At 36.3% G+C, this 15,621-nt stretch overlaps 1 protein-coding gene across 1 annotated transcript in view; it reads right to left on the reverse strand.

Moving 5' to 3' along the window:
• LOC114083807 (broad substrate specificity ATP-binding cassette transporter ABCG2-like) overlaps nt 1–15,621 on the reverse strand; it is a 51,228-nt gene that overhangs the window by 11,779 nt on the left and 23,828 nt on the right. The window contains exons 8-11 of the mRNA XM_071614812.1: nt 11,524–11,675; nt 7,260–7,349; nt 6,687–6,934; nt 1,407–1,489 (exon numbers count right to left, since the gene is read on the reverse strand). Of these exons, the coding sequence (XP_071470913.1) occupies nt 1,407–1,489; nt 6,687–6,934; nt 7,260–7,349; nt 11,524–11,675 (573 nt within the window). The remainder of the gene's footprint in view (nt 1–1,406; nt 1,490–6,686; nt 6,935–7,259; nt 7,350–11,523; nt 11,676–15,621) is intronic.

A 15,621-nucleotide genomic window follows, 5' to 3' on the forward strand; every position in this document is an offset into this window, starting at 1 on the left:
AATCATGAAGCATGGAGCCCAGTGCCTAGTGAGGAATGGTTCTCCATACATGAATTATGATGAGAATCCTGAGGTCTGAGATGTTGAGAATTGTTTAGCACATGAGGCAGCTGTTGAAAATGTCATCAGGGGATGAATTAAGGGCACATTATGACCTAAACTAGAAAGGATCATAACACTGACTAGAGTGCTTTACATAGGAGGGTCAGGAACAACTCATTCCCATCCACATATCCTATACTCTCAAGTCACACAAATACAAAAATTGAGGAAACTGTCTCATTACCACCAAAGAAAACATATCACCTGAATTATTTCAAAATTAAAAACATCTTTGCATAAAGGCATTATGAACTCAGTGAAAAAAAAACCTACAGAATGGGATAAAATATATCTAAATCATATATTTGAAAAGGGATGAAAAACTCCTAAATATAAAGAACTTCAATCATCATCAATAACAAAACACCCAAAACCAAACAAAACAATTTCAAAATTGGCAAAGAACTTAAACCAAACATTTCTCCCAAGAGTCTGTGGATGTGGATCTGTTTTTTAAAAAGAAAAAATAGTAAGTATTGGTGAGAATGTAAAAAAAATTGGAACTCTGAGTGCTGTTGGTAAGAATGATACATGCAGTAGAAGAGACTTTGGCAGGTCTTGAAAAAATTAAAAAATTTACAACATGATCCAGAAATTCTACTGCTGGGTATCTGCTCCAAGATATGGTTGAAAGAAGGATTCAAGCAGGTGCGTGTATACCCATAGCAACATCATTCCAATAGCCAAAAGGTGTAAGCAACCCAGATTTTCAGCAGTAGATGAATGGATAAATAAAATATAGTTTATACTTATATACAATTTGGTCTTAAAAGAGAAAGAAATTAAAACATGTTCTACAATTTAGATGAAATTTGAGGACTTTATGCTCAGGAAATAAGGAAGTCATGAAAAGACAAGTATTATATGACTTCACATTGGTGAGATTTCTAGAATGGCCACATTCAGAACAAGAAAGTTACAGATGGTTGCAGAGGTGACAATGATGGATGTGGGTAGTTACTATAAGGTGGGTTGAAGATTCCACCTGAGAAGATAAACAAATGGTCAAAGTTGGATGGTGCTGACCAGTGACAACATGCATGTATTTGATGCCACTAACTGTGCACTCTAAAGTGGTTAGAATGTGCATGTAATGTGTGTAATTTACCACCACACACATATATAAATTTTTGAAACTGAAAATTAACTCTTCCATTCAGTTTTCAGTACACTAACTAATCTTACCCCATAATAAAACAGAAATGTTTACCCTGTAATGTCATAAATTTGAAATCTTAATGGATGTTCATGAGCTTAAACAAAATGATGGCATTTTCACAAAATGGAGATCCAAATTTACTTACCTATTGTAGATTTCAGAACAAATATCCCTCAGCAAAATGAACATGACACCTGTAACCAGTCCCACAACAAATGTAGAAATTATCTATTCAAAAAGAAAAGTGAAAAATGAAAGGAAAGAATTTCAATTACAGGTAAAGCTTTTTATTACCTAATCAAATCTCTCCACTGAAATATACATGTTAAATGGATTGACCATAGTCACTGAGGAATTATCAAACAGTGATTGTTATTAGACACTTTCTAAGTTAAAATTGAAAATGTAAGGATTCTGTTTTTTGGGTACTGACAGGACAAGGGAGCAGATGACCAGACAAGCTAAGATTCTTCCCAGTGTCCACCAGGCACTGTCCACAAATGTCACATAAGTTAATAGCATGAGAAAGTCATTTGAAGAAGATGTTTTGGGAACAATATAAGACTTTTGACTTGAACTGAATTCTCATGTTTCATGCCAGTGAATGTGCACAATTTTATATTTCAAGGAGTTCAAATTAAAACTGGATGACTTCACTCCAATTGTTAGAAATAAATGAAATTTCGGGGCTGGGTATGTAGCTAAGCTACAGAATGCTTGCCTAGCATTTGCCAGACTTAGGGTTTGCTCTCAATCACTGCAAACTGAAGACATAAGTAAAATTTTAATACCACTCAAAAATTTTATCAATGGAATTTTGAATGATAAGTAAGTAGTGATATACACCTATTCAAACTGTTTGGAATTCCCACCTGCACAGGAAAAAGAGCATTGTCACAGTCACCAAAGCACATTGGCCACCTGGGGGCATCCAAGTGCTTCAGTGACTATCTCCTCTGACATTGTTGTCTTTCAATACCAACCATTGAGGCCTACAGTTAATATGGCACACCTGACTTGCCAATTCTTTGCCTTTATCACCCATCTTCACTTATTCAGTCTCTCTTAATGTCTCCCAGAGAAAATGGACCAATATTATATTTGCTCTTAGAATAAAAATCTCTTAAGGATGCTTCAGTGGGCATAAGGTCAAAGGTTATATTAGAATACATGTGAGGAATTATTCTTATAATTATACATGGGTTAACTATAATAATACAGAAGGTGGGAAAGTAAAGAAAACAAAACACCGTTCCAGTTATCTTGGAAATGTAAATTTTTTTTAAAAATCTCAATATTACAACAATATCAAGCCATGAACTAATTTGTAATGGACAGTTGGAAAAATGGCAGCCAAGATGCAAAGAAAAGAACCATGATCTGTAAAGAATAATTGTAAGGAAAGAAAATTATTGAAATCTTTCACATATGAGATATCCTTAAAATTCTTTTGCTAAATAAGATAAATATTTGGGGTAGTTTTGGGAATTCATTCCACTGTCATATTTCCAAAACCCTCAGATTCTGCTCTTTCTTTCAACTAGTCAAGCTTCCAAGATCAATGCTGATGTCTCTACAAGGTTCACATGTGTTGTTTATTCTTGCATGGAGAAAAAAAAAGACATTGAGCAAAGTGAACATTTCAAAACAGAGTAAATGGGTCTATGAGATTTGTGCATCTGTCTTATGGTCTCTGTTCAAAATAGATAAAAGAAAGAAATTATCCAACTACATTATTCTGCCCTGGTTCAGATATACTTAAATAACATTTCTCATAGTGTGTTCTGAGGGATGTTTGTTAATAATTTAATGCATAGTCAAATATTTAATATGCAAGTGGAAACAATGAAGCTTAGAGAGATTAGTGGTAATGTTGTCAAGTAGATATAAAGAACAAAAAAACCTCATTTTCAAGTAATCCATTCATTGCAATATCTTCCCAACATATCATCTCATTAAATGTTAAGTTGGAATCATGGCAATAAATAACTAAAATACAATAAGTCAATAAATAAAGGATTATCAGGAAGTCATTAAAACTTTTAATAGCTCCATTTACAAAAACTTAGAGAAATAAAAATCATACAAGATTAAGAACCTTATGTCAGAGTCAGAAACAGTGGCACATGCCTGTAATCCTAGCAACTGGGAGGCTGAGGCAGGAGGATCACAGTTTAAAGCCAGCCTCATCAATTTAGCAAGGTGTTTCCAACTTAGCAAGACCCAGTCTTAATATAAAATATAAAAAGTTCTATGGATGTGTCTCAGTGGTAAAGCCTCCTGGGTTAAATTCTCAGTACCTAAAATAAAATAAAATAAAATAGTTTTGAACAACTAATAAAAAATAAATTAATTAATTAATTAAAAAACTTAAACCAAGTATCACTAAACTATGGCTCACAGACCAAAAACAGCCACTTATTTGGATAAGCCCACAAGCTAAGAATATTTTGCCAATTTTTTCAATTGCTGGGGTGGGGTAAAATATAAAGAATAACATTTCTTTCAATATGAAATTCAAAATTCAGTGTCCGTGAATAAAGTTTTAGTGGAATGTTGACATGTTCATTTGCTCACATATTAGCTGTGGCTGCTTTTATAATGAAGTGCAGAGTTGACCTTGTGAGAAAAACACCATGTGTGGCTCTGAAAGCCTAAAATATTTATCTTCTGAGCCTTTACCTAAAAGGGTTTGCCTGCTCCTGAGCTAACATTTCAACATTTAAAATCCTGAACAAGAGATGTCCCACTGAGCTCAGGGATCTACAAGGTTCTTCCCTTACTGTAGAGACTATTGCTTCCCTGAACATTGCTAGAATTGCTTTTGGAGAACCAAGTTCAATGATGAGACAAGTAAGGCTGAATGTGCTACTTGGAAGCTCTGGGCCTGCTGTTTGACTCTTAAGGAAGCCTAGGGCCCACACATGCACACCTGGTATAAAAACACCCGTGTTCTAATAATGTCTTGCCCAGAACTACCATATGTTTCTTGGATAAGACACTTAAAAATCAATTTTAGAGACAAGTAAGAAAACACATCACTCAGAAGAATCAAATTATTACAGTGTCTCCCTGTTGAACAGTGGGCTACCAAAGTTAATGCATATAATTGACCTGACATTGTTCCAAATTACCTCAAGTCTATTATCTAAGAATAAAATATTGCTCTTGAACAACAGGAAACAAAAGTGTTTGAAAGAAATGCTAAAACACAAGGACTAAAGAAGTTCTAAGCAATGAATATCATCCCTGAAATGGGGATGCAGACTCTCATGTACATGTGAAGAGCAACACTTAAATACGAAAACTGGGCTACTCATGCTGAGAAGTCAGTTCACTAAAGCCTGCAATATGTCATATCTTAATACTCCACAGAAATACAATGATTGATCATAAAAATAATAAACCAAAATAACCAGCTAAATTGAATTCTCTAAAAATATTGGACAAATGAACTAAGAGAACCAGTGTTTAGTGTGACATAGGGGTTAACACTAACTTAAAAAAATGGGCTAAAGATGTAGCCCAATGGCACAGCATTGACCTAGTGTGTGTGAAGTTCTGTGTTCAATCCCCAGTATTGCAAACAAAACAAAACAAAATGCAAACCTTGAGGCATGATGAAAATTACCACAGAGTTGATCAAAAGGAGAATAGAACATCATTGCATCTTATTTAAGGGAGTTAAACCCAATGTGAATATAACTTCAAGTATGGTTACTTTCTGTGCATAAAGTGCACATTCTTGGGTTATGTATTGCTTTGCTAAGATTAGAATCAATTAATGAGGAGGGTCAATTATAAGGAAGAGCATTCTGCCCACTGTCTCTCAGACAGTGGACAGAACAAACTACTTTCAGGAAGAAAAAATGACACTAGGTTGCTTCAACACCTGATTTCAATGGCAAATCAATCCTCTTCTCCCCACCTCCAGCCCTCTCTCTCCTTCATTTCCACCTTTTCACTCCCTAAACCTTATGCGTATTTCATTCTACCATCTCACATGCTCTGTATTTTCTTTATTAGGCTATCATTTGATTCCTTCATAAGGAAATAAGATTCATACAAGCAGAAATTTAAATTTTTAACCCATTGTTCACTACTGTAGAAGAGTATTCAAATTAAACACATGATATTGGAATGTATCTTTGGAATGAATCAATAAATGATAATGGACAGCTCCTAGAAAATGCCACAACTGGTTGAAAATTGTTTGTCAGAACATTTTTTTAGAAATAAAATTTTGACTAATATTATCCATTAGAGTTTGTATATATCACCAACTTAAAAGATTTATATGAGTAGGAACTTCATTGTTTAGGAAGCCACTTAAAAACTTTATATGAGTAGGAACTTCATTGTTTTTATCACTGTGACAAAATAATTAAGAGAACTAAGAAAGATGATGTTATGATTTGGATATGAGGTAGCCACAAAAGCTCCTATGATAATGCAAAAACATTCAGAGGTGAAATTATTGAATTGCGAGAACTGTAACCTAATTAGTCATTCCTAGCTGGAATGGACTGACTGGGTTTTAGCTGTAGGCAGGTGGGATGTGGCTGGAGGAGATGAGTCACTGGGGGCAATGCAGGGGATGCCCTGAAAGCACTGTTCTTCCTGTGGTCCCTTCTCCCTCTCTTTCTGCTTCTGAACCCCACCATGAGCTGGGCAGCTTTTTGTGCTGGACCCATCCTCCATGAAGCACTGCCTCACTGTGGGCCCAAAACAATGCAGTCACTTCTCCATGAAAGGAAATTTCTGAAGCCATGAATCCCAAATAAATAAACATTTCTTCCTCTAAGTTGTTCTTGTCAGGTAAACTGGTCACAACAACATGAAAACCAACTAAAACAAGAGATAAATTTTATTTTGGCTCACAGTTTTAGAGATGTCGGTTTGTAGTCTGCTGGCTAAATTAATTTTGGGAATAAGATGAAGCAGAACATCATGACATATGGAAAAGGAAGAGGAAATCTGCTTACCTCATGGCAGCCAGGAAACAGAGAGAGCAAGGAAGGGGTCAGGGACAAGATACATCCTTCCAAGGCATGCAACAGTGACCTACTTCCTCCCACTAGGCCCTGAGTGGTGCAGTTACATCACCTCCCAATAATGTCATCAAATTGTAAATTCACCAATGGATTAATCTTTTGATGATGCCAAATGATACAGCCACTTCCAAAGAGCCCCACCTCTCAACATTGCTCCTTTAGAGACCAGCCTTCAACCATGAGCCTTTGGGGGACAATTCATATTCAAGACAATACACTATATTGATTGGCTGTTTTCAAATTCTGAGTGGGAATGACAAATAAATGAAAGTATAGGTAGAAGACAAAAGAATCCTGCATAAGTCTATATTAGAAACAAATTGCTCCAACATGGGTATTTCACAGCATAATTGCGATAATATGTCACTTACCAAAGTTGCCCAGTACTGGGGATTACCCGTAAAATTTTGGAATGAACGCCTGATGAGACCAATGAGCTGATGGACGAAGGAAGTGACATAGGGAATCTCCTTCCTGACCAAGCATCTTTTATTCTCATCCCTTGAGTGTTCTTCCAGTTCAGTTTTTGTGTCATGGTAGAAAGTGGACTTGGAAAAATGAATAGCTAATTCTTTTATCTCTGAATCATCTGTCCTTGAACACATTTCAGTCTTGTAAACTTTGGAATAAAAGTGGATAACAGGCCACAGATTACTGTACAGATTACTAACTCACTATTAACAGATTACTACTGATTTCACAAGTTTTTATGTGATCTCTTATTTGTATAACTCCCACATTCTAAAGCTTGAGTAGAAAAAGTAATTCACATGCTCATTCATAAGTTAAATAAAAATACACATAGCACTCACTTTCAACAATATCTATTTGTTCATTGCAATGACATGCAAATTCACCAAGCCATGTTTTAATAAGTCACCACATTGCTAAACCTCAGCCAAATTAATTAGGCAGAATTATGTAAATGTGAAAATTTTACATACCTTCATAGTCTTCTGAATCTCTCTTTATTACACCATCAGTGATATCCAGGAACAATTCTGCAGGATTATTGTAGAATTTGCAGGGAAAACCTACAAAATAAGACACCCAAATAACTCAAGCTGATAGTCTTGGAAAGTATAGAAGACTCACCTCAGAGGATGCAGGATGTGAGGGTAGGGAAGACAGACTGAACAACTCTTTCCTCATCTTTTTGCTCTTTTCTGCCCTCACTAACTTATCCTTTCCTCTTTTTTATTCAATCACACAACATTTCAACAACTATCTGTCTCCCAGGCAAAACCCCAACTTATTCCAAACCATTTTTGGACTCTTCAGAACATTTTACATTATTCCTTAATTCTCATAAATCTTCAAACCCCAGGAAGCTATCAGTATGCTCTGGTGCTTATCAGTACTTCTTCAAAAATCTAAATATAGCTCCAAAAATGATATTGCTCTCTGAATTCACCTAGAGAATGCTGGAATGTCAGTAGGCAGGTCAGCACATTGCTTTGCAACCTACTAAATTCAGAGATCCCAATGGTCACCTCTCAAGCTGCCATAATTCCAAATAGACAACAAATTTTCAGAGCAGCGTTATGAAGAGAATGTGACCAGCACAGTACATGTGACATCTTACCTCAACTTCCTGTGGCACAATCATCTAAACTTACTCTGACCTCTGACTTAATTTAATTCCTTCTAGTTAGTTTTAAATGACAATACAATGCATATTGGCACATCATACATAAATGGAGTATATCTTCTCCTTCTTCTGGTTGTACACGATGTAGAGTTGCACCAGGCATGTAATCAGGTATGTAAATAGGGCTAATGTCCAATTCATTCTAATCCTTAATCCAAAGTACCTCTCTTCTTCCCAAGTGCCCACTGTAAATAGGGCTAATGTCCAATTCATTCTAATCCTTAATCCAAAGTACCTCTAATCTTCCCAAGTGCCCACTCCCTATTGTGAATTAGTATCTTCATATCAGAGACAATATTCCGCCTTCGGTTCTTTGAGTTTGGCTTATTTTGTTTAGCATGATATTCTCCAATTCCATCCATTTACTGGCAAATGCCATAATTTCATTTTTCTCTAAGGATAAGTAATTCCCCACTGTGTATATAAACCACAATTTCTTTATCCATCAAGCTGTTGAAGGGCATCTAGGTTGGTTCCATAGTTTAGCTATTGTGAATAGAGCTGCTACAGACATTGATGTGGCTGTGTCACTGTAACATGTTGATTTTAAGTCCTTTGGGTATAAAACAAGGAGTAGGATAACTGGGTCAAATGGTGGTTTCATTTCAAGTTTTCTAAGAAATATCCATACTGCTTTCCAGCATAAATCACCAATTTGCAGTCCTACCAACAATATATGAGTGTGCCTTTTACACTACATCTTCACCAACATTTATTGTTGCTGGTGTTCTTGAAATTGCCATTTTGATGGATGTGAGATAAAATCTTAGAGTAACTTTGATTTGCATTTCTCTAATTGCTAGAGATGTTGAACATTTTTTCATATATTTGTTGATTGATAGTATTTCTTCTTCTGTAAAGTGTCTGTTCATTTCCTATGCCCATTTATTGATTAGGTTATTTGTGCTTTGGGTGTTTAAGATTTTTGAGTTCTTCATATATCCTGGAGCTTAATGCTCTATCTGAATTGCAGCTGGTGAAGATTTTCTCCCATTCTTTAGGATTTCTCTTCGCATTATTGATTGTTTCCTTTGTGTGAAGTAGCTTTTTAGTTTAATTTCATTCCATTTATTGGCTCTTGAATTTACTTACTGTGCTTTAGAAGTATTGTTAATGAAGTCATTTCCTATGCTGACATGGTGGAGATTTGGGCCTGCTTTTTCTTTTATTTTGTACAGTGTCTCTGTTTAGTGCCTAAGTCCTTGATCCACTTTGAGTTGAGTTTTGTGCAGGGTGAGAGATAGGTGTTTAATTTCTTTTTGAAACCTATGGGTTTCCAGTTTTTCTAGCACCATTTGTATAGGAGGCTATCTTTTCTCCAGTGTATATTTTTGGTGCCTTTGTCTGGTATGAGATAACTGTATTTACGTGCGTGGGTTTGTCTCTGTGTCTTCTAGGCTATACCATTGGTTTACATGTCTGTTTGGTGCCAATATCATGCTATTTTTGTTACTATGTGGCTGAAGTGTAACTTAAAGTCTAGTATTGTGATGCTTCCTCTTCACTTCTCTTGCTAAGAATTGCTTTGGCTATTCTGGTTTTCTTATTTTCCCAAATAAATTTTGTGATTGTTTTTTCTATTTCTATGAAGAATGTTTTGTGTATTTTAATGGAATTTGAGCTGTGACTCTTTTTTTTTTACTTTTTTATTGAATGGAATGCATTACAATTCTTTTTACACATATACAGCACAAGTTTTCATATCTCTGGTTGTATATAAAGTATGTTGATACCAATTTATGACTTCATACATGTACTTTGGATAATGATATCTTTCAGTTCATTGTCCCTGGACTTCCCAGAATCTCATTTGTTTGATGTTTTTTTTGTTGTTGTTGTTGTTTTTGTTTTTTTTTTTTTTTTTTTTAGTGACAGAGATTTAATAAAAATAAATTAAGAGAAAATGATTATTTACAACTATATTTGTGGTCATGGAGAAACATCTATAATCATATGCAAAAAGCTCTAAAATTAAGCAGATAGATAAGCTGTTAAAGAAATCATAGTATTCAATCTGAAATAAAAAGAACAAGTCATCTCAGAAATTTTGGCCCATTAAGTCTGATTCATGACCATCCATTCCATTGAGTAATAGTCACTTACACCACTCAAGACATAAATCTTCAATCTAATGTTACTAGAAAATGCAGTAGTATCTCCATGAACCCTCACAAAGGCAGAGCAAGACCATGTGTCAGGGGAAGTACTGGAAAACCACAATTGTTACATGGTCAAAAAGGCAATATTTTGGCAAATAACCCAATCAATACATGGACTAAGGAACAGAACAGATACTTCACAGAAGAAATACAGTCAACAAATATATGAAAACATGTTCAACATCTCTAGCAATTAGAGAAATGCAAATCAAAGTTACTCTAAGATTTTATCTGATTCCAGTCAGAATGGCAATTATCAAGAATACAAGCAATAAGTGTTGGCAAGGATATGGGGGAAAAGGTACACTCATATATTGCTGTTTGGACTTCAAATTGATGCAACATGCTAGAAAGCAGTATGGAGATTCCTTAGAAAACTTGGAATGGAACCACATTTGACCCAGGTAGCACACTCTTTGGTTTACACTCAAAGGACTTAAAATCAGCCCACTACAGTGACACAGCTACATCAATGTTTGTAGCAGCTCAATTCACAATAGCTAAGCTATGGAACCAATATAGTTGCCCTTCAGCAGATCAATGGATATATAAAATGTGATACATATACACAATGGAGTATTATTCAGCCTTCAAGAATGAAATTATTGTATTTGCCAGTAAATGGATGGAGTTGGAGAATATCATGCTAAGTGAAATAAGTCATTCCCAAAAAAACAAACTCCAAATATTTTTTTCTGCTATCTAGGTGCGGATCCATAAAGGGGTGGGGGCTAAGGAAGAACGGAAGAACTTTGGATTGGGCAGGGGGAATAAGGGTCGGGGGTGTATGGGAGGGTAGGAAGGATGGTGGAATGAGTCAGCTGTTATTACCCTAGGTACATGTATGATTGAATGAACAGTGTGAATCTGCATCATGTAAAGCCCAAGAAATGAAAAGTTTTGCTCCATTCAAGTACAATGAGTTGAAATGCATTCTGCTGTCAAATACAACTAATTAGAACAAACTGAAGAAAAGCAATGTTTTGGGACTTTTCAAAATCTTTAACTGACAGAATAACTAGCTGTGAGTCCAACATGCTAATTATTGACCTTTCAGGGAAAGGTTATCATAACTGGGAAGGAGAACAGATAAAGGCCCATGAGAAATACACACACACACACACACACACACACACACACACAAACACACACCCAGAAGCACACACACCATGCATAGTCAAATAGGAGAGGACAAGGAGAGAGATGTGAACAATAAGCAAGTGCTGCATAATGAAGAAAAATTCGGGCACTAAACTGACCAAAGATGTTTCAGAGAGGAGGCACCCCAGTTAATTCTATGCAAGGTCAAGGAGCATTCCTGCAGCACTCCTGTGGACTCCTCTGCTCTTCCAGAAGTCTGTGAATGAAGGATCTAGTGCGTGAAAAGGTTAATCATACCTGCTGATTGGAAGTACTCCAAAGCCTTCTGGGCAGGACCGTGATAAATTAGTTCTCCTGAGGCCAATATGGTAAGACTGTCAAAGAGCTTGAAGATGGAATAACAAGGCTGATGGATGGTGAAGATAATTGCTCTCCCCTGCTGAGAAATCCTAAGTGAAAAAGGGAAATAATGAATCATTAAACATCCGGACCTTGCACTTCTTGATAGAATACTTATTCCTGCCAGTAGAGCTTTTTCTCTCAGTTCAACTTGATTTTCTCTTACAAACTTGTCATCTCAACTCATTACATACTTGGCAATTGAGGAAAATAAAATTCAATGCTTTTATTAAAAGACTAAATATTCTTAAAGTTTGGTGCATCAGCAGTCTGGAATTGTCTATAGAGATTGAGAGAAAATGCATTTTCGTAGAGTCTACCCAGACAGTGAATTCAGGGAAGTTGGTACACAATCTCTGATGGTTGGAATAGGGAATCCATATTATTACCAAGTATCTCAGATAATCTCTTGAGTACACCCACTTTCAAGAACTAGTTAATGACCTGTGAGACTACAAATAGTACAGTATGGAAAAGTCTACAAATAAAGAGAAAAAAATGTATATTGTTATATTCCATCTTCATTATGTGTAGATTGTTCAAATTTTAATTCTTACAAGTCATTATCCTGTCTTATGTTGACCAATGTCTTGGTAATTTAACACTTTTAATAAATTTTTTAGTGAATACATGAAAATAAGAACTAGTTAATGATTAAGTATTAAAAAGATGGTCATATAACCAATTTTCATTGATCATTTAATTATGTTGAATCTTTAGTAATTGGTTTTCATCCTACCTTGGTAATACATTAATATTATTTAGCCCTTAGAATTCCATTTAGCACTTAGTTAAATGTTTTAGAGATAAATCTTTATTTTTAGAGTAAGGCTGTTATGATATTAGTATTTCCTTCTTTTTACAGATAAGGTCTAAATGTTAAGTAACTGGCTAAGCCCTCACAGTTACTAAGGGGCCCTGTTGGGGTCTGAGCTCTGGTCAGATTTTATGGTAGAAACAGTTCTAAACTGCCCTTTATAGGAGTTATTACTTAAGGTTAGAAGAAACAAAGGCCAACATTACTTTCCCAATTTTTAAAGTATTTTGAGAAAAGAATCACTTCAATTTAATAATTTGATAAGTACCTCATAAATCTATTGTATCCAAGGGGGTTCTGCCTCATGGAGAAACAGGAAAAGATCTATAATTTCAATCTGATGTGGATTTGAAGTAGTTAATGGCTCCTTGTAAAAAAAAAAAAAAAAAAAAAAAAAACGAGAGTGATAACCCGTAAGAAGGTGATATATGTAGAATATCCAAATTCCCAATGATGGTGACCTAAGAAAAGAGATGCAGTGAAAGAACAAGGTGAACAAAGTGAACAAGTCTACTCTCAAAACTGTAAGAAGCAGTTCCATGTAACACGACAGGCAGTGTTTATGTGTTTGCTTGTGTAGGTGTTGTTTTGGGTGAAGAAGATAACTAAGAGAGATGGCAAAACAGGCCTATGGTGAGCACTTCAGAAAAAAGATGGAAATTCAGTCAATAGGCAATAGGAGCTGGGAAAGGACTGGAAGATGGACACGTGGTTCCTGAGAGCTCTGACACTCAAAGTGTGCTCTGAGGACTAACAGCGTTAGTATCAGTAATTCTTCAAATCTCCTATGAAGAATTTTGAACCCTTCCTGAGACCTATAGAAACAGGATCTGCATTTCAACCAGACCCCAGGCGATGAACTTGCACAGCAGTGTTTGGGAAGGACTGATCAGAGCTCTCTGCATGAGGAAAGATGCCTGTGTGCTAAGCAGAGCAAACCACAAAGAAAATGTCTATGAATCTAAATATCATACATGGGTTCTGTAATGGGGCCTGAACTCCAGACCCATGACTGGGCATCATCACTTATATGTGCAAATAGTACTTTAAACTTATGATGTCTAACTCATAAATATCTTCCTTTCTTGCTGTTTCCTCTCTTCTATCATAGAGACTTGCTCATAGGGTTATGAGCATCAGAGGAAGCAAGGTTGTGACAGAGAGGGGAAGCCTTGAAGATAGTGTGATTGACACCTTAAAACAATGAGGCAGAGGAGTTTCTAGAGGTGGTAGATAAAGGGAGAGACTAGAACTACTTGGAGATTGGTTCCAATAAACAAATAAATTACATCAGTAAGCAAGTAAGTAAATATTTTGAGATAATGGGAGCCCAAACTCTCCCTGTCTGAAGTCACAAACATGAAAATAGCAAAGACTAAAAGTAAAACAGAGGTGTTAGTTTGGAGTCAGAAATATTATTATGAATTCATGGGATTTTCAATGTATATACAATAACAAGACAGCAATAGTTATAGATCTCTGTTCATGCATATATTTTTTAGTAAATATCTATGAATACATATATGTGTACCACAATTAGATGATAAAGACTGACATTACCTGTGCAGGTTGCATTCTCAGGTGTGTTGCACTGAGTACTCAGCATCCTTTCATTCTTGAGCATCATGCAACACTCACTGGGATGGACCCTGCAGGGGGTCACACCATGAATTGCTCCAGATTGTAAGAAGACAGGAAAAGTGTATTTCTGGAGAGATACTGACAGACAGGAAACAGACACAGTAGCTCTGATTGTATCCTAGCAAAGGATTTGAGTAGCCATGATTGGATCCTGACAAAGAAAGGCTTATTGACCGGGAATTTAAGATGATGGTGTGTTCTCCTGGATTGGAGTTTTGGGTAGGAAGTATTTGGGGTGAAAGGGCATGATGGCAGAAGAAACTACATGGGAAGTAGCAGAGAGGAAAGGAGGGGCTACAGATACAGTGAAATGTAACAGAGGGAAATCCAGGTGAGAAAAGTAGAATTTCATTTGTATTATTCTTGGATATTTCCTTTCAGTTTGAAATATGTTACTATATTTTTAAAGATGATGTCTAAATCTCAACTATTGAAAAATTTCCTATAAACATCCATTCACATTTTTCTTTCTTTATAAAAAGAAATGCATTTATCTAATTTCATTCTTCCACTTTTTGAAGCCTCAAATGTCAGCAGTCATTGTCTCAATCCTCCCATGACAGGTGGAAATCCTGAGCTGATCCTGTTGGTTCCCTTGAAAACAGATCTAGAATCCACCCTCTGCTCACCAGGACCATCCTTGGTGATGCTTCATCATCCTTCATCAGCTCCTTCACTGGATCTTCCCTCATCCTTGCCTAACTGCCGTCTTCCCCACAGCCATTGCTGTGCTCCAAAACTCTCAAAAACCTCCCCATTTCCTCTCGTGACAGGAAAAGCCATACTTCTTACATGACCTCTGCCACCAGCCCAACTCCACTTAACATCCTAATCCACCTGTGAAGGGCTAAACTGGGTCCTCCCCAAACTCAGATATTGAAGCCCTATCCCCCAGGGCCTCTGAATGTGGCCACATTGAACATAGTGTTTTCAAAGAGGTCTTTAAATTTAAATGAGGTCACTGAGGGTTCTCATCTGACTATGTCCAGTTAGGAGTTGATTAAGACACAGACATACAAAGGGAGAAGGTGACCATCTGCAGCCAATGAGTGGCCAATGAAGAAACAACCCACAGCATACATACAATTTTTCAAATTTCTGCCTTCAGAGTCATAAGAAAATTAATTTTTGTGTTTAAGCCTCCAGTCTGTGGTATTGTGACAGTTCACCAAACATCACTCCTCATAGTCTCTGGGTCTGTCCCTCTGGCCTTGCTGGTCTTCCCCACACATCAGACATGCTGTGCTTCAGAGCCACTTGGCTGCCTTTTCTAACCCGAACTCTCTTCTGATTTATAGCACATCTCACTCATTCTCTCCCAGCATATGTGTCACATGATTGTGGCCTTTTCTGGTCCTTCTAATTAAAAAGCTCCCTGCCTTCACCATAGCCTTCCTTTCCTATATTCTTGCTTCATCTTTCTTGAACCACTTCTTGTTTATTGACTGTATCCTGCTAAAGAAGAAGAAACATTTAAAAAAAAAAAAAAAAACTTCTGAATCTCCTGCACCAGAAATACCAGTAAAATAGAAGTGATC

The sequence above is a fragment of the Marmota flaviventris genome, chromosome 7 (assembly GCF_047511675.1).
Source record: "Marmota flaviventris isolate mMarFla1 chromosome 7, mMarFla1.hap1, whole genome shotgun sequence".
NCBI lineage: Eukaryota > Metazoa > Chordata > Mammalia > Rodentia > Sciuridae > Marmota > Marmota flaviventris.